The sequence below is a fragment of the Euprymna scolopes genome, chromosome 11 (genome assembly GCF_053919585.1).
Source record: "Euprymna scolopes isolate OS-2025 chromosome 11, ASM5391958v1, whole genome shotgun sequence".
Taxonomy (NCBI): Eukaryota; Metazoa; Mollusca; class Cephalopoda; order Sepiida; family Sepiolidae; genus Euprymna; species Euprymna scolopes.
In genome coordinates, this window is record NC_136492.1 from 77,536,635 (window position 1) to 77,556,245 (window position 19,611).

Genomic DNA, 19,611 nt, shown 5'->3' on the forward strand with positions numbered 1-19,611 from the left:
ACTTTATTTTGAAGACATTACATACAATGAAATGATTACATCGTGGCAGTAGAAACAAATACAGATGAAGAGAGAGTAAGAGACATATGTACCAGTAGAGCGTGAAAAAACTATACTAAAACTGCTTGTCATGATGTTAGTTCATTTGTTACGTTATTTAAAGACATATTTTAATATAAATTAAACAGATGAGGGAGCGAGGATTAGAAACTTTATTTTATTAGTGCTCTAGAGGCCCCCTTGTGTAGATTGATCTTTTAAACCAATGCATTTCAGGTGAAAATATTACCTTACATGTCAAAGTTACTTTTCTGCTTACATGGATAAGATTTTGGTTGGTTGGTTGGTTGTTTTACGGCATATCAACCTTTTTCAGGTTATTTAATGCCGAATCTAGTGATTTTGAAGAATAATTTTTTAATAGAGTACATTTGGGTTTTTTAAGTCAGTTTCTATTTAACTCATAGTTGGGACCCTAACAGGTACTACCAGTCCGGTCAGAGTGCACCTGGGAGCAATGGCAATTAAAGGGTGGCTCCACACTCCCCAAAGCCCGCAAGCTGGGGCCTCACCATCAGATATAGTTTAAGGCCATATCCAGGACCGATAAGATTTTGGGTTTTAATTGAAAGCAGTTTTCTTACACATAAAAGTAGTGTACAACACATTACTGTTACTAAAGGCAAGATTAAGTTACTCTTAAAGAAGAAGTAAGGTATTTCTAAAGAATTCTACCCATTTGTAAATACAAAGAAAATCTTACAAGTGATGGGAGAAAAAAAACATTGTGCAACAACAATCACATAAAATCATTGAACAGTTTTATTTTTTTAAATCAGAAATACAGTACTTGTACAGAATTCTATCCATATAAAAGCACAAACAAAATCTTATTTGTGATGGAAATAAAAGGTAATACAACAGAAAATCACATAAAATCATTGAATAGTTTTATTTTTAAGAAATAAGATATTTAAAAAATAATTTTTAGTAGTGCACTGGAGGTTTACTTAATTTTAATTACTGCTTTCAGTAGCACTTTGGGGGTCTTCTGAGTATTTTTTCCACTGATCACTTAAAAAAAATAAGGGGTGAGGGGGGGGGGGAATAAAAACTGTTTTAATAGTGTTCTGGAAGCCTCCTTACTTTTGATTTAGTGCTTTCCGTAGCACTCTGGAGGCCTCCAGAGTTTCATTTTTTTCACTGCTCACATAAATATTTTTCTTTTGAGGGAAGGCAGTTAGAAACTTGGTTTTAGTAGTGCTTTTGAGACACTCCTTAATTTTCATTAGTCTTTCAGAAGTATTCTGGAGTCATCTTAAGCTTTTTTTGTTTTTTTTTCAATCATCAAATAAATTTCTCTTCAAGAGGGGTAAAAACTTGATTACAGTAGAGCTCTGGAGGTCTTAATTTTATTTAGTGTTTTCAGTAGCACTCAGGTCTCTTATTTTTCTTCACTGCTCACTTATGAAATTGTTATTGTTTTATTCATTATATTTTGCTAGAAAGTGATAGATAAACTTCATTTTAAAACAAATGAGTTTCAGGATAATGAGAGATAATGAAATAAGTTTTAAAATAAATATGCTAACCACACTTTTTTAATACTGCTTTGTTATTTATGGTCCCGGTCAATAATCTGGAACAATAATCTTTTCATATAGGACACTTAGTAAATAGTACATGCTACATAAAATACTGCTCAATTTCCTAGATTAAACAGTTGCATGCAATAATGAAGTAGGTCACTTGGAACATGGTAGATGCTGAATCCAAATGTACTCAATACTCTAAATACAGTTCATGGATGTTATAATTTTACTCTTATTAAATTGTTGAATCGAACAGTACTTGATACTCTAGAGTAAATATATATATGAGAGCTAAAATAGAGTAAGAAAATAGAGATACAAATGAGGAATAGAAGTAAAGAAAGGAGAGGGAAAGACAGAAGAGTAGATATAATTGTATAATCTTTTTTTGTTTAACATTTTTATGTTTTAAATTAGATTTTAATCATTTTTTTTTTTTTTTTATTACAAAATAACTTTACTTTTTCACCCAAGTAAAATACAAATAATTATTCTAACTTGTTACCGGCATGCAAATGTATATTCATTTTTTTTGATTTTACATTAAAAATTAAGTAAAATATAATCTTAAAAAATGAGATACAAGTTAGAAAAGCATTTCTTGCAAGGCACGAAAACAGCTAAACAAAATGTTCTTTTTTATAAGCTTTCAAAATAAGTGTATAAGATTTAATTTGAAATTCAAATTTTCAAAGTGCACTTTTATAAACTTTATAAAGTAAGGTACAAAAAATTTAATTTAAAATGAATCTAAAAATTACTGTTGATTTATTGTTATGTACATTTTGCTGCACTTTTTAAAAATTTTTAGTTGAAAATTATATATATCATTAATTGCTAAATAATAGATAAATGTATTTTTTAAGTGCAGCAAAATGATTTGTAAATAAAAGTGCACTTGGAAAATTGATAATTTTAAATAAAATCTTGTACCTTAATCTCTAAAGTTTATATAAAAAAAAAGCTTTTCTAACTTATATAAATATTTTAAATCAAAAGTTTAATTTTATAATTTAAAAGATTTGTTTTCAAATATTTTTTTATGTCTTAAATTATTTATTTAAACAATTATTTTTAAATTTATGGCAGAAATTAAATTAGATTGGCAAAATCAAATTCATTTTTTGGGGGGTTTAAGTTAAAATACATTACAGGCAAATTGTAATACTTAAGCAGATCTTTTGAAAAAAAAAAATGAGGATAATCTATTTTCTATTACTATAGACACTAAAAACTATTTTCTAGTTCTCTGAAAAACTCTTCCAGTTTAGCTGTGATAATGATATAAGCATACTCTCAATATCATTTCTTCCCTTGTTCATTTTCTGAGCCAATGCAAATTTACACTTTCTCAGCTGCTCTCACTTATTCAAAGCTTATATATATATCTCATTATTACTGCTTATTTGGTATTGGACTAGGCTTTTGCCCAGCAGAGATAGAGCAACTAAAAATCAGTTGTGGTCAGAAGGGATGATTAGTAACAATTGTTTGAAATATTTGATTTTGCTTGCAATGAATTGCAGGTATTCACTGCAATCAATTTACTATATGAATCAATCAATTACATTTCTTAAATGCCTTTTTACTAATTGGAACCATATTGAGTAAGGATAATTAAAAGGTTACTGGTATTGGTTCTTTTTACTTCTAATATTCATGTTGAAGTTCTTGAAAATTGAGAGAGGGTGGGGGGCTCAGTTGCCCTTACCTTTCTGCTGCTCTGTACTTTTCTGTGCCACATGTTACGACTCCCATACTCCAGTCAACACAACGTGCAAAACCTTCGTTCAATAATAACTCTGTTATATTTCCTTTCTGATAATGAAAAAGAAAATAAGTTTCTTTTAATCAGACATTATTTTAAACATGAAATTTACAAATATTTGAATCAAAACTAAAATAGAAAGTGGATTAGGATGTCAAATAGAATCATGCCATCAACTGACAATTAAAGTGAAATTTGTTTTTATTTTAACATTTAGCTTAAAAATACTCTTTCAGTAATAAGATTTTTTATAAGTTTTAATTTATTACAATGAATAAATTAAAAAAGGTGAAACATTTTTGTCTGTTTAAAAATATGCAGCTTGATTATTTTTACAGTAAGAATAAAAAGATGGTAGGCAAGTCTGAGATTTTCATGGATTCTTTTAGTAATTAATATTAAGACAAAAGAAACTTCAATAATGTGGTAGATTTATTTATTTACTATTTTTTAATAGTATCTATATATTTCTAGTGTGAGAAAAAAAAAAAAAACTTTCATATTCAGAATATATTATATTGAAGGTTTCAATCATACTATTCGTTTCATCACATCTAGTAAAGTAGTTAAATCTAAGGATTCCAATCTATTTTTATAATTGAAATCTTATTCCTTTCATTTGTTTAGTCGTTTTTCTTTTTAATATATCACAATTTCCATGCAAAGTTTTGATAGAGAAAAAATTACTAGCATTACTAATTCTCTGCTCTATAAGGTTTTAATTAAAAACGTTATGGAAGATTGTAGGATTGTAGTTTATGTATGTTATGCAAGTATCCTATGTTAATTGTAAAAAAAAACTTATTTTCTTACTGGATGTATAACAGTTCCAAGAAAGTTTTGATTTGATGCCCCTTCAAGAATGATTTTGACATCTCTTTGGAGTAACCGAGATTCTGTAAAGTATTTGGCTTCTTCTGCAAATTCTTCTGGTATCGGTTGGTCTCCATCCATTTTGAACATTGGTGCCTATGAAATCAAATAAAAAATGAATGTGAGCTTCGAAGACAATTCTACAGGAAAACAAGCCAAGCATGCAGCGCCCCCCCCCCAAGTGAAAAATTTACTTTCACCATGACTAATGTTTGTGCAAAATTTAAAAAAAAAAAAAATCCAAGGCATGGCTGAGAAAAGTGCGAACAAACTAATGAACGAGAATGAATTTGAAAATTATTTTTCCTTTATTAACTGATTCAATTCAAATTTTGATCTGGTTAATCTATCAACCGTCTTTGTAATCATATTTTGCAAAGTGTTTGCAAATTCTAATTAAACCAGAAAGACTAGTAAATACTAGATACCATAACGTTTAGCTCTGGAAAAGGCACATACTGCTACTTAATTTGACACAGTTTTGAAATCAGTAATAAGTACTTTTTTTTTTTTTTTTTTTTTTTTTTTCCCAATCTTCACCCCAAACAAGGCAAGTGCCATTTTGAAGCAGGGGGTTCACATTACACTTGAACTTCTGCATATCAGTACAGTTGGGAAAGCAGTATCCCGGAAGGGAGTTCCAAAGACTTGCAGTTCTGGAGAAGAAACTATTGGAGTAAAAGGCTTTCTTACACCAAGCGCATGAGAATTGTTGTGCATCGTGACGCGCATAAAAAAATCTGTAAACACATGTTCGTTAACTTACTAGCATCAAGTACTCATTTAATTTTATTTTTTTTTAGAAAACACAAGTTTTAATTATGAAAAGAAAAAGAATATTTTAAAAAAATAAATTCTTTGAAAAAGAATAACCGACAATAACCATGCTTTTAAAGGAGTTAAAAACACACAAACCACTTATCCAATTAAGTAAAAAAATAACTTTTATTGGGTATGAAAAAGTGGTCAAAAAGCAAATGTTACCAAAGGCAAGTTACTCTTCTACTTATCTCTATAAATTTTTAGCGTTGTAAATGTTTATTCTGTTCAAAAACAAGTAGTGTCAAGCGTTACATGAGAACAGGAAAAAAAAAAAATGGTCTCTTCAAGGACTTAAAAAAAAAAATTATACAAAATAGTGGTAGAAACTCACACGAGCCATATTTTGTTAATTTCTTTGAATCTGGTCATGATTGCCATTTTAAATTTCTTGGTTGCCATCTTGGATGTTCAGTTTCAAGTTTATCTGCATATGAATAGGACTGACTTAAGGCAAAATGTCCAGTGAACCGCACATTTTTTTTATACTTTGAATGGTCATAACTCCAGTTCTAATGGACCGATTTTAAAAAACAAAAGATTATTTCTTTGTTTTTTATGCTCTTTTCCATAATGCTTGATTTGAGTTTATTCAATCTAAAGAAAAAGATGGTGTAGTATTGCTAGTTAGACTTTTGGCAAGAAGCAAAACCTATCTCTTTATCTTTTCCATTAATTGATGGAAAAATCCTTGTAGACAGGTTTTAATTTTTTTTTTGTCTCAATTCAGTGCCCTTCTGGATTTTCTCCAAAAACCAACGTAGTGTTTAATTCTGTTTTCATGGTGAGGAAAGTAAATAGAAAATGGTACTACCATCCAGGTTAGATTGGACCTGTAAGTAATGGCTACTAAAAGGTGATTCTGCACACTCAATAGGACCATATTAGTACATGTAGTTTATGGTCATACGCAGTAGAGAGTTAAGAAAGTGATAGGGTTGAGAAAGGCGAACAAAAGAATTTTTCATTAAAAAAGATTAATTAAAAAAGGTGGTGTTCTGGAGGGGGTGGGGATTACATTTCAATTATCCTGTTTAAATGCATTTCTTTTTTAACATTTTTGTCAAGTTTGTAACAGAAACAAAGTATTTCAAAGTTGGATATTATTTGTATGATAAAATAACTGATGCAGCAACTCACTTTTACTCCTGATAACATCACTGTAACATATTCAAAAGTTGGAAGAAGGAACGCTCGTACAGTGCAACCATCACGGACATGTTCAATCACCGCTGAAAAGGAGAACACAGCAAAGAACTGTTTTAAATAATCAGATGTAACAAGTTTGTCTTTGCAGACAATCAGGAATACTACCACAGTACATAGAAAAGAAAAAAAATGCTAAAATAATCTGTTCAGGCCTTTACCCTATCTCTGTACACTACAAATCCAAAGTTTTTAGATATGTCCATGCATCTATATAAGAGAGCGTCAATCACACTTAAGTTTGAAATAGTATTTGGAAAAGGTGAATGGACACATCTTAAAGTGTTTTTGTTAAGAGAAAAATTCCTTATCTTACAAAGATTACATGTTATCTCTAGACATTTGAGATGCTATAAAGCCAATAAGCGAATAATTTGTTAGAATGGAGTGGGTAGAGCTAATTTATAAAATGATAAATCCTCATATTAAAACAAAGCTTACTAAGATATTAAGGTGTGCAATTAAAGAATTTAAAACATTCATTAGACATCAAATTCTTAAAAATAATTGTTTAAAAGTTATTGTTAAATTTTTAGATTTTCTGGCTATAGATTCGATAAAATATCAAGTAGAACAATTTTACATTAAAAATAAAAACTGAATTTGCTACTAAAAATTGAACAAGTATTGTTTTCAATGATCTGAAAATTTGGTGCGTGATAGTATTAAAGATTGTTTTTTTTTGATTCAGAGCAGAATCATGATTGAATAGTTTGTCTGACTAAACTAAAGCCTCATCATTTATTGTAAGTGAAAAAGTAGGAAGAAGCTTTGGCCCTTCTACACTTAGGAACGAAATGTTGTAGTCAAATGGAGTTTTCAGATAAAAACCAATGGTTTCTGACTTTTTTGTCAATTCTAATAAATTACAATGTTAACTTCCAAATTATGCAGTTGAAATTGCCCGAATATTACTGAATTATTAAAAAAAAAAAAAAACTTTAAATCGTTTTAGCAGGTAAAAAATTGTGGGCATCTTGTTTTAGTAAAATAAATCAAAATGGAAAATTACCTTTTTGAACTCGTGTCTTACATAAGCAAAATATGGTCATTTTCTTGAAATTCTATTTTTTAGTTTATTTAATAAATAATTTTCTAACTTATTGATCTTCATAATTTTTGGATATAATCATCTTAAAAATACAAGGATACATATTGTTTTCATGATAAATTCAGTATTACGATTTCTGAAATTTCATTCTGATAGTGTAGAAGCCCTGAGGTTTTTTGTCAACTTCAAAATAAAAAATTTAAATAAAAAACAGCAGCTGCAATCGTAGCTAGAGGTAAAAGAAAAAAAAAAACAAAAAAAAAAAACGCATCTTACCATCAATTGGTTTGTTGTGATGAGAATCTACAAAATTTCGTGGATTCTCAATGACCCATACGATATTCCTTATATGGTCATCGCTAGAGTCATTTGACCATTTGCCACGACCTGAAGATTTAGCTGTCTCCTCTAACTGAACCAACTTTTGTTGACCTTCACTATAAGGAAAAAAAAGATATTAGAACAAGTAAAAGATGGATTGACCAGAAAAATTTACAAGATTTCTATTATACATAAAAGAAAAATTAAATTGTTTTTCGAACCAGTATTCATTTTAACATGAAAACAAATTGAAATTTACAAGGAGAGGAGGTGCTGCCTTTGGATTATGAAGGGGGGGGGCTGCCTTTGGATATATGGCAGGGGGGGGGCTGCTGCCTTTGGATGCATGGAAAGGAGGAGTACCTAGTTGAAGTCCTTTTTTTTTTCATTAAGAATGAATAAAGTTATACATTTTTTTTTATCAATAATCGGCATAAACTAGAGAATTTAGAGGAATTTATTCAAAGATTTTTTTTTTAACAAGTCTTTCCACCTCCAAAAGATTTTTTATATAATGAGTCTGCGTTGTAGAAGTTTTTATTAAATAAATCTTAATATATATATATATATATGGTAAAACTTCATGTAAATTGGTGTACAATTCTGATAATTTGTAAGATAATTTTTAGGTTGGTTTGACAAGAATTTTGAAGATTTTCTTCAATCCATCATACTTAAGTTTGAAATAATATGGTCATCAATACAGATTAAATAAATGTTTTAATATTGTTCTGTTACATTTTTATTATAACTTATCTAAATCTGGTTGAAAAATAAAATGTGATTGGTTACAAGTGTCGTCTAGAGATTTAAAATTAAAAATGAAAATTCAAGATCCAAACTCAAAAAGTAAATATTACCAAATGCATTTATGTCCAGTTTTAAAATCATGAAAAGTATTCTGACCAAAATAGAGTAATCAAAATAGCCAACTAAAAATTTTAAGTAAAAAAAAATTTTTTTTTAATTGAATAAAAATAAAATGATAAATTTGTAGAGACACCAATTTTTCATTCCAAATTTTCCTCAATTTTGTTTCAGTTGTGATAAATTTGATTTTATTTCTTTTGAATCTTTCACAAGATTCTAAAAACTTTGTAAACAACCTCATTTTCATGTTCTCACTGAATCTATCCAGCATTATCCAGGAGTTTTTGCTTTCATTTTTATTTACCTAAATACAACTCATTTTATTTCTTTTAACAATGCAGTTTGTTTTCCATACTTCAAAAACTACCTGGCAAATATACCTGGTGAACCAAGTGCAAGAGAGATTCAAACAATTGCAATCAAAGGGACGGCCAAAATCTTAAAAGATCTCTCAATTAGAATATCTGAGTTAGCAGGCGAATGTTTGGCATCCAGTAGGATACCCCATCCCAAGTTTGAATAAACTGATAAGAAAAAAAAAGGTGGGAGGGCAACTTTGATAAGATTAAAATAGATTTTAAAAAACAATCTTAAATATCTATAATACAAAACAACTGAAATTATTAAATAAAATAATGAAGTTAATAAAAAAAATTTTTTTTTACTCAATCTATAGATGAAATTGCCAAGTAGTTTTAAATATTAATTCTTGTCCTGAAATAAGATATTAATTTTTGAAAGTGTTGAAACTTTAATTCAATGTTGTAATTTCTGGTGAACAAGTTAGTAACATTATTAACATGATATTGATGAAAAACTACAATCTGAGCTATTGTATTTATACACAGAACAATTTAAGGATTTTAATAAAATATTAACCAAAATGCCAAGGAACCATAAAAATAGCATTTTTTTAATTTAAATTAATGAAAAAAGATTTAATCTATTATTGCATTATCTTTTAATAAGGGTAGGTAGTATCAGTTTTGTTGTAGTAAAACTAATCTCCTAGGAAGGATCTCCGTTTTTTAAGAAAGTTAATCCTCTAAAATATTACATCTGTAGAGTACAGTAACATTTGCTCTGGTCTAATGAGATAATCTTATCTGAAACTATATCTGGGAGAGAGGGGGGGGTATCTGTTCTTTTGCTCCCAATATTGTCTATGCAATCTATTCTATTTTTTTTTTTTTTTTTTTTTTATTACATTTTCACCCCAAACAAGGCACATTGCCACTTTGGTGTAGGGGGCTACTATCAGGGGAAACATCTACTGGGGTACTATGTAGAGATTAGGGCAGCGAGATGTTGGTTCACGTTGCACTTGAACTTATGCATGTCAGTACAGTTGGGGAAGCAGTGACCTGGAATGGAATTCAAAAGTCTAGCAGTTCTGGGGAAGAAACTACTGGAGTAGAAAGATCTTTTACATCTAGGGATCTCTACAGTGTGGGGGTGGGATTTTGCAGCTTGTCGGGTCTGTCGAGGGTGTTCACGTCATGGGGGCACAAGTGCTTGCAGTTCTTCAGAGCATTCACCATTATAATACTTGTAGAACAGGCAGAGGGATGCAACGTTTCGACGATGGGACAAAGGCTGAAGCTTAGATGCCAGTTTAGGACCTATCAGATTTGCGACTCTCTTTTGAACCCTGTCAAGGAGCGAGAGACTAGTAGCCGATGCACCAGCCCAAATATGATAGCAATACTCCATACATGGGCGAATAGTGGCCTTATAGAGGTACAGGATACTTTCGGGTGTTAGAAGTTTTCTAGCACGGTAGAGAGAGCCCACCTTCCTCGCAGCGGCTCTGGCAATGCCCTCGATGTAATTGTTCCAACTCATGTTTCCTGTGAAAGTTAGGCCAAGGAGCTTGAGAGACGTACTCTCAGATAAAGAGTCGTTGGCCATTGCTATAGGTGGTAGAGAAGGTTTCTTGTAATTATTGAATGAAACCAGTTTTGTCTTGGCGGCATTGAACGTGACCATCCATTTTTGTCCCCATTCCACTACTGATTGGAGGTCATCCTCTAGTGTTTCTGCCATTACTTTAGATATATGTTCATTTGTTTTCCTGTCATGCCTGCTATAGAGTGTGGTGTCATCAGCATATATACCCATCTCAGAGGCAATTTTGTCGGGGAGGTCATTTATGAATATCAGGAACAGCAAAGGTCTAAGGATAGATCCCTGGGGCACTCCCGCATTTATATCATATTGTTTAGATGTACGACCGTCGACGACAACCTGGATTTTTCTCTTATCTAAGAAGGATTTAATTATGTTAAGTATTCTACCAGTGATACCGTAAGATCTAATCTTCCTGAGGAGACCCTCATGCCATACCCTGTCAAAAGCCTTAGATATATCTAGAGCTACCGCTCTGCCCTCTCCCGCTTTGTCCAGTGAATGGTATATGCGTTCAGAGATTACAGTGAGGATGTCTGCAGTGGAACGGGCTTGTCTAAATCCATATTGTTGGTCGGTCAGAAGTTTAGCATCTGTAAGGTGCTGGACTAGAGCATGGTTAATTAAGGTCTCAAATATTTTGGCAAAAAGTGGGAGGAGGCTAATAGGGCGATAATTTAATGGGTCAGTTCTTTCGCCAGAATTCTTGAATACTGGTACCACAGAAGCAGTTTTCCAACAGCCCGAAAAGCAAGATTCATTAAGGCATTTGTTGTAGAGTTTGGAGAGAACTGGAGCTACTTCGGCTGAGCACTTTTTTTAATAGCACAGCTGGGATGAGGTCGGGTCCACATGCTTTGGAAGTGTCAAGGTTTTTTATGATAGCATGCACCTGAGCAGGGGTGATTATCAGATCGTCTAGCGTGGCGTCTGTCCGCATAGGAAAGTCAGGTAGGGGGTGGTTTAGAGGGTCCAGTGTGGAGTTTGAGGCAAACCGACTGGCAAGCATGTTAGCCTTCTTGGTTGCTGAGCAAAGAACCTCGTGATTGTTGGTTAGTGGGGGAATTGTTGATTGCCCATTATTTACTACACTGTCACTACCAGAAGTCACAAGTTCCTAGTTTTTGTGCTTCGATGCGTTTTTTAGTGGTTTCCGTAAATTCCCTCTTAGCTGTCGCTATTTCTTTCTTAACGTTACTTCTAGCTTCTATGTACTTCTGTCTGTTTGAACTGGACTTATGTCGATTAAACCTGCGGAATGCATGCTGCCTTTGAGCAATGGCAGTTGCGCAAGTCCAAGTAAACCATTGGGGAGAGTGGGGCTTGCTATAGAATTTCCGCATGGGAACATGCGCTTCGATTGCAGTTTTGAACCATTCAGTGGTCTCGGTTGCACACTGTTCAGCAGGAAGAGAAAAAATATTTCCCCATGGGGCGTCTCTGATAAGATCTCTGATGGCTTCCCAGTCAGCCTTTTTATAATATCTCGTTGTTTTGAGCACTGGCTCTTCAGTTTTGGATCTAGAGTTTAGGGCGATTTCAACCATTATCACCGCATGATCAGCGTTCCCAAGTGGGCTGTCGGCTTTCGTTACACAATCGTCAGAAACTGTGGTCAAAAACAGATCTAATAGTGATGCGTTTTGTTCTTCCTGATCAGGGAAACGGGTTGGAAAAGTAACAATTTGCGATAGGGAGTGAGATACAGAGAAGCTATGAGTTGCGCTGCCTGCTGCATCTGTGTAAGTAGAGAATCCAAGCCAGTTTTTGTGATGGACATTAAAGTCGCCAAATACATGGACTTGGGCGCTAGTGTCGAAGGAGAGTGCTGTGTCTATGCTGTCAGATACTTTGTTTATTATGGTGCAGTCTTGGGTCGAGGGAGAGCGGTAGAGAAAGTAAAAGTAGCTAATGTTGTGTTGCATGATTAGTCTAAAGCACATAAAGGCTTGATCATCCGTTTCTAAGTTTGTTTCTCTAGTCAAGGGAAGGGTATTACGAATGTAAACTCCAAGTCCGTGCATATGTCTGTCAGAGTCCTTACGGCAGAGTGGGAGATATCCAGGCATGTTAAAGTAGTTAGAGGGGATGGAGGAGTGTAGGTTAGTCTCACTTAGTGCTAAGATATCCGGGGTATTTGTTAGGAGAATTCTTTACTATACTCATAATCGGCCAATATTGTAGTGACAGTAGGCTATATTTAATTGCTCTACTCTAATAAAGAGATAACAGATGCATGTGTAAAAATATTTTCTCTGTTGCCATTTTACAACTCCGACATATTGCCAAGAACAGATCCCAAATTCTCCCCAAAAGGAGTCACATTTTTTTTTTCTTAAAACCTACTAATTATTTGAAAACTTTACCTGCTGGTTCAGAGGAGAGTCTAATACCAAACTTTCGGAGAGGAGTCTAATAATGAACTTTCTTTTCAGGGTCAGTGAAGAAATCCTGCAACTCCCCTTTTAGGGATCTGCATTTTCCTCTATATTAAAAACTCACAGTATCTCACTACCTTCATGAGGAAGCGAATAGTGACTATTGTCACACTTTTTAATCACTCACTTGATAAAGAAATCTTAATTTTTATTTGGAGCAAAATTTTATTTTCTACTTAAAGAAAAAAAAATTGTCTATTGTTGCAAAGTCTGTTTAAGATATTAAAGGATTCAATTAGACATGTTGAATCATATCTTCTAAAAGTGTTGTGGCACTATCCTTCCAAACTGAAATGGCATATGCAATGATAAGTATAAGAACTAAAAAAACAAAATACTGGATTCTTATTCAGAATTCGACTTAATTAACAAAAAAATATAAAAAATACAAAATAGTCTTTATGATGTACATATCCATCACAGATGGAAGAAGACATATTCCAAAAATTACAAATTAATCTAATATTTTTTTAAATTTTTTTTGTTAACTAAGAAAATCAAATTTTATGATGAGCAACATAACTGTCAGGTTTTTAGAAAGTGTTAAAATTCAAGAACAACAACTCAATTTGACTACCAAGATTTTATTCAAAATTAAAACTTTCTGTATTGCTAAAAATCATAAGTTGAATTCTAAATAAGACCCAAACACTGTTGTAAAGTATCAAGGGTGCTTATTTAAAATTACACTTAGTTAAAAAACAAAAATACAAACAAATTTTTATGATGTACATACTTATCACAGAACAAAGATGTCATATTCCAAAAATCATGACTTGACCAAGTAGGGTTTTTTTTAATTAATATCAAATTTTATGAGGAAGCGAGAAGGCCAGAAGCAGCCATATTCTTTTAGATTTTGCCAAAATTCAAGGACAGCAATTTAATTTGACTACACATATTTTGTTAATATTCAAAATAATTCAAACTTTAATTTCTAAAAATTGTCAAATTTAATTTTCATAATTAAAAAAAAAAAAAAAAAACAAGCCTACTTTGTCAATATATATGATTTTTGGAATATGACATTCTGTGACAAGTAGATACATCATAAAGATGTTTCTGTATTTTTTCTTTTTGATTAAGTATAATTCTAAATAAGGACCAAATCAAGTTTTGGCACTAAGCTTAAATTAGAATAAAAAAAACTTTACTTACTCTGTAGGTTTAAGTCCTCCTCGTCTCACTTCAACTAAACCTTCAGAGATTAAGCTTTCAGTCAGATTTTCCTTGTTAGCATCTAGACAATCAAAAAAAAGAATCAAAGATCCATTAGGATGAAAAAAAAAAGAAAAAAAAAAAAAAGAGGGGGGGGGTGAAAGTATTCACATTTCTTTAAATCTGTTTTAGACATTAATGGATTCAAAGAGTAATTTTTTTTTTAAATCTACTTAAAATTTCCTTCATAAGAGTTAAAAACATTTTTTAATTTTTATCAAACCAAAAATTAAATGCATCCTTACACTTTCAAAAATTCTAAAAGAAATATGTTAAAATAATTTAAAAACCGTGGAAATTTTCAGACATGAAAGAGTTCCAGCTCAAGAAAATCCAGCATACTAGTTGAATTCAATACTAGCACAAATTCAAGACTGGTTTAGGGTTTTTGATATAAATTGCCCCTAAAACACAGGTGAAAAAGCCATGACCAGTTAGGTTTGCAAGGGCCCATGGTATAGCAAATAAGGTACTAAGTAAAATTGAATTCCTCAGTGCAGACGATACGAATTACAAATTACTTAAAACTTCTACCCAGTCATAGCTAGTATGCTATCTCTGTGGATTAAATAATAGGTTTCATTCAAAATTTCATACAGATTACTAAGTGCGACAGAAAGGCTCCAGGATACAACAAGTTGTTGAAAGTTACATCTGGCAAAACATTCAAGATGAGAAAAGTAGTTCGAATAATCCAAACACAAATTATCAATCCTCATCTCCAAAATTTAGAAACAAAAGTTTTGAGTTGTATTTCTTTTTCATTTAAAATTACATCACATGATTAGTTTTAACTGTGTTTGTCCCTGCATTAAAACTATAGCAACATAAAATGCAAATTATTTTTTTGATGGTCTGATTATGTATAAATCAGCTAAACAATAAAAGGATGTTTTGTATTGCTGCTGTAGTTTTGATACAGAAATAGCTGTAATCAGATCCAGTAACAATTCAAATGAAATGAACATTTGTTTATTTAAAATCTAATTCACCTTTTTCATGACAAAGGAGAACTTAGAAAACAACATTGGGATGGATTATTCGGACAACTATTCTCATCTCCGTGTTATTTGCACATTTCAGCAGATGAAACTCATGCCCAATTTTGTAACTAAATCCATGATGCAATGGATAATGTGCTAAATTAGGATCAGTTCTAAGTGAAAAGATTCTAGAGATTGCTGGTTTGTGAACACATTTTAAATTCTCATCAATCATAATTTAGAAATGTTTTTTTTTTCATAGTTATTAAACATTTTGTGTATGTGCTTTTTTTTTTTTAAAGCAAAAAGTTGTGGAGCAAGAAATGGACACATATTTTCTCAATCCAAAGTTGCTAAGGCTGTGGAGTGGGTAAAAATCTAACTGAAATAGTGATACTTGATGAAAGTGCCTAAAAAAAAAAAAAATAAAAATACCCTTATGAAGTGGTGGCCATCTTATTTGGAAGAAGAAAAAAAAAACACAAAGATCACAACTTCATGAAAAGAAAAAATTGATTAAACATATCCATCCTCTTTAAAATAAAATGACTAATATATAGAATATGCAAATTATTATGAATGCAAGAATTTATGTGGAGTTAGACCTTTTAAAATTTAGGAATTGGTTATTTGGGTTATTGACTCCACAACTTAATGGTGTTAGCAATCGCCATGCCAAAATTTTAATAACCATTTTTATTTTATTGGAGGAGGAAGGGAATTAAAACCCTGTACAGTTTTTTTTTTTTTTTGTTTTTGTTTTTTTTCATAAAATGTGTTAGCTGTAACCTTAACTTCTTTAGCAGTGTAAAAAAAAAAAATGTATTGGTCATTTACTTACAAAAAGTAAACTTTTGAATTTGTCTCCTATACTAGATTATAATTTATCTTTTCATAATGATGACTTAGATGGCATTTAATTTGAAGACATCATTTAATCACTTTAAACGAAAAAAATCTGTCAAACTGAATCCACCAAGCAGCCGATGTCATCTGCATATGAGCATGACAAAGAATAACACTAAACATGAATAACAGGAGTACAAGATAGAATCACTTGGTTAATATCATTTATCCAGTTTCAATCACCCTTGTTCTCAGACAGACATATCAGCAGTAAGAACTGAAAAGGGGGTCATTAACATCATGAGATATTTCAACTGGGATACATCAACGACCCTGATGCCGATGACCAGACATTTTGGTAAATTCTCAGAGTGTATTCTCCATTCTTCACAAAATTGCATACAGCATTTTTTAACATGCAAGTGCAATACCATGTTCTTAACCACCGACCAGTAGTTGGTAACAAGTGTATATAAAATAGTACTACCACCCTTGGTGCCACAATCCTTAAAATTAAAAATGTTTAAATAAGTGTATATTCATCTTTAATATGCCATACTTTCAATCATTGATGACATTACCTGCTTGTAGAAATTGACACTAACAAACTTTGATATTGCATTATCACTTGCATTGCAGATGGGAAATGCTGATGTCGTTAGTATTTTTTGTGCATGCTTTAAATTTCGACCAACACCAGATAGATGCTTTGCTTAACTGGATAGATTGATATGGATTGAAAGCTAATAAAGCTAGCACAGATTACACTTTAACGGTGACAACTTTCCAATGTAAACTTCCAGTTTGATTGGCTTTTTTTTTCACTTCATATGAAACAAAGAAAAATATTTTTTCACACTTTCTTTTAAATTTTTTTTTTTCTTTTTATGAAAAAAGTGGAGGGATCCATACAGTAAAAGACTAAAAATAATTTCCACAAATGCTGAGATTATCAAAATGCATTCAAAATCTGAGAGGATTTCACAGATTTTAAAGAAAAAAAAAAATTACCAGAGCCAATATAAATACACCCATATTCACGATTTGTGCCAGGAACTGTATATTCCACAGTAAAAGTGACTTCTCGACCAATGAGTCTTCTGCGAAGATATTCACGGGCTTCCCATGCAAATGGCTATAATAAAAATAAGGATTGACACTAACTTCAATAAAATAAATAAAAATAAATAGCAATTACTAATTGATATATTCATTCATACACATTTAAAAATAAAAATACATTTTTTCATACTATAAAAATTTTTAAAAAGAAACCTAAACTTATGTTATTCTCCAAAACCAGTTTTCAAAAGAAAAGAATTTTTAAGTGTCTTTTTGAAAATGTTTCTAGAATTTTTCAAACAAAATACAGCAACAAATTTTTATACGAATTCACTTTTTCATTACAAATTTTACAAAGAACAGAAGTCAGTTGTGAGATTTAATACTTCCACCTGACAATGTAAGAATGAAACAAAGTATTATCCAAGCCTTATTTCTACATATTGCATCAAGTATTCCCAAAGTTATAATATAGAAATGCCAATAACTAAAAAACTGACGAGGATGAAATTTTGCACAATGGATATTGTTATGAAAGTGCATCAGATGCATACACCAAATTTGGAAAAATGGGAAGTTGAAATGTAATCAAAATTGTTACTGACTAAACTTTTTACATTCAAACATCAAGATTATATAAAATGCAAGATTTCATTGGCTACTAGCTAACAGAACCAAATTTACTGCCAAAAGTGTGACCTAGATATTTTAAAATTAAATTAGTTCTGTTAAATCATGACTGATCTTTTGATCAAGTTTGATTACAATTGTTCAAGCGATGTGAGCACTAGGAGATACACAAACAGTGACAAATTCAACCAAAAAATATAACCACCACCGTAGATTCTAATTTATTGTAGCTGAATTGCTGATTTCATTTAAAAAAAAAAAAAAAAAAAAAGATTGACGTTTTATAATAATGTTAAAATTTGCTTTTAACGGTTTTGAATTGGCCCAGTAAATATATATTTCTCCCAGGTATGACAAAGTAAGCAAAAGATGAAAGTTATATTCTTTAAATTCCAAGGCAAAATGCACAATTTTGAATAACAATAAATTGGAAGATATTTTCCAAAGGTGACAAGTGCTTACAATAGAAAAAGGGGTATGTAATGAGACAATGCATAATAAAAAGGAAGAGCTAGAGATTTAAAGATAAACAAAAAGAGACCGGAAAAAGTGGAAAATAGTGATTTCAAAAAGGTACTAATATAGTACCTTTTTTTTTTTTTTTTTTTTTTTAGGTTCAGTTACTTCTAACTCTTGCTTCTTTTATTTTATTTTATTTTTTTTAGAGAAAATCAATCAATTTTTCATGTCATTTTTATTTAGAGAAGTCACAGTCAGTAAATTTTCACCGACTAACTCCAAAAGCAATGATTTTGCTCAGTTTCTGAAATTCTATACCAACTCGTATTCATGGCAGAGTAAATTCTATACCAACTCGTATTCATGGCAGAGTAAATTCTATACCAACTCGTATTCATGGCAGAGTAAATTCTATACCAACTCGTATTCATGGCAGAGTAAATTCTATACCAACTCGTATTCATGGCAGAGTAAATTCTATACCAACTCGTATTCATGGCAGAGTAAATTCTATACCAACTCGTATTCATATCAGTAAATTCTATACCAACTCGTATTCATATCAGTAAATTCTATACCAACTTGTATTATATAAGAGTAAATTCTAATTGACCCTTCAGATGCATTATGGATTGTGTAATTCATGTACCATTTATCTATACGAGATATATATATTACATACATACAGAAAGAAAGACATTTTTCTATTAAACTAACATTTTAGTATATCTTATTCAAATTATTCTCACTATATTCTCATCTTTGGTGTTATTCTCACATTTTAGTCTTCAATCTTTTTTTGTAGGTTAATCTTTTTAAGCTCAGGAAATGTTTTTCTAACATTAATGTACTTAGCTTCAAATTTGTGGAGAATTTTTATTCCTTATAAAAATAAAGATAATACTTCTATATAATTATAAAAGATACAAGTAAAGACTTTTTTTTAGTTATAAAAGAAGAATGTCTGAAAAGATATCACAACTTATGAATCTGTTGTTAGAGTTTAAATGATGATTAAATATTTCAGACTCCCATATTTTTATTGTCATCAAAATCAATTAAATAGCCCATTTTCCAATTAAATTGATTTATTGCTAGCTTTAATTGGGGGACCCATCATAATGCACATGAGGCATGTGAACCTTCCTCTCGCAGTGACTAAGTTCACAACATATTGTAATCTACATTGCACTGTAGAGAACCCACTGCTAATTTTATAAAATTATTTTTATAGATATGGGCTTGAATTAAAGTTTAAAATGCAAAAGTCAAAAATCATGCTTCAATTGTGCTCTAAATAAACATTCATTTTGAACACGCCCTTGTCATATCAAAGGGTCTACAGTTGATTTTATATGCCTGGCATTACTGGTTGTGCAGTGATAATGGCTTGAATTTAAGTTTAAAATGAAAAAGTCAAGTATCATTGCAAAATTGTGCTTAAACAGAAACATTCAATTTGAATGCTCTCCTGTCATTGTTGATTTTATAAGTCGGCCCTTTCGGCTTGTATGGTAATAAAACTTCTCAAATGCACTTGTGATATTAGGCTGTGTAAAATGTTAAC

The 19,611-nt window shown here is 31.2% G+C and overlaps 1 protein-coding gene across 1 annotated transcript in view; it reads right to left on the reverse strand.

The window, feature by feature from the left end:
* Positions 1-19,611, reverse strand: part of LOC145287919 (staphylococcal nuclease domain-containing protein 1-like) — an 86,254-nt gene that overhangs the window by 44,963 nt on the left and 21,680 nt on the right. The window contains exons 3-8 of the mRNA XM_080135869.1: positions 16,905-17,028; positions 14,005-14,086; positions 7,586-7,746; positions 6,193-6,284; positions 4,174-4,329; positions 3,304-3,410 (exon numbers count right to left, since the gene is read on the reverse strand). Of these exons, the coding sequence (XP_079991995.1) occupies positions 3,304-3,410; positions 4,174-4,329; positions 6,193-6,284; positions 7,586-7,746; positions 14,005-14,086; positions 16,905-17,028 (722 nt within the window). The remainder of the gene's footprint in view (positions 1-3,303; positions 3,411-4,173; positions 4,330-6,192; positions 6,285-7,585; positions 7,747-14,004; positions 14,087-16,904; positions 17,029-19,611) is intronic.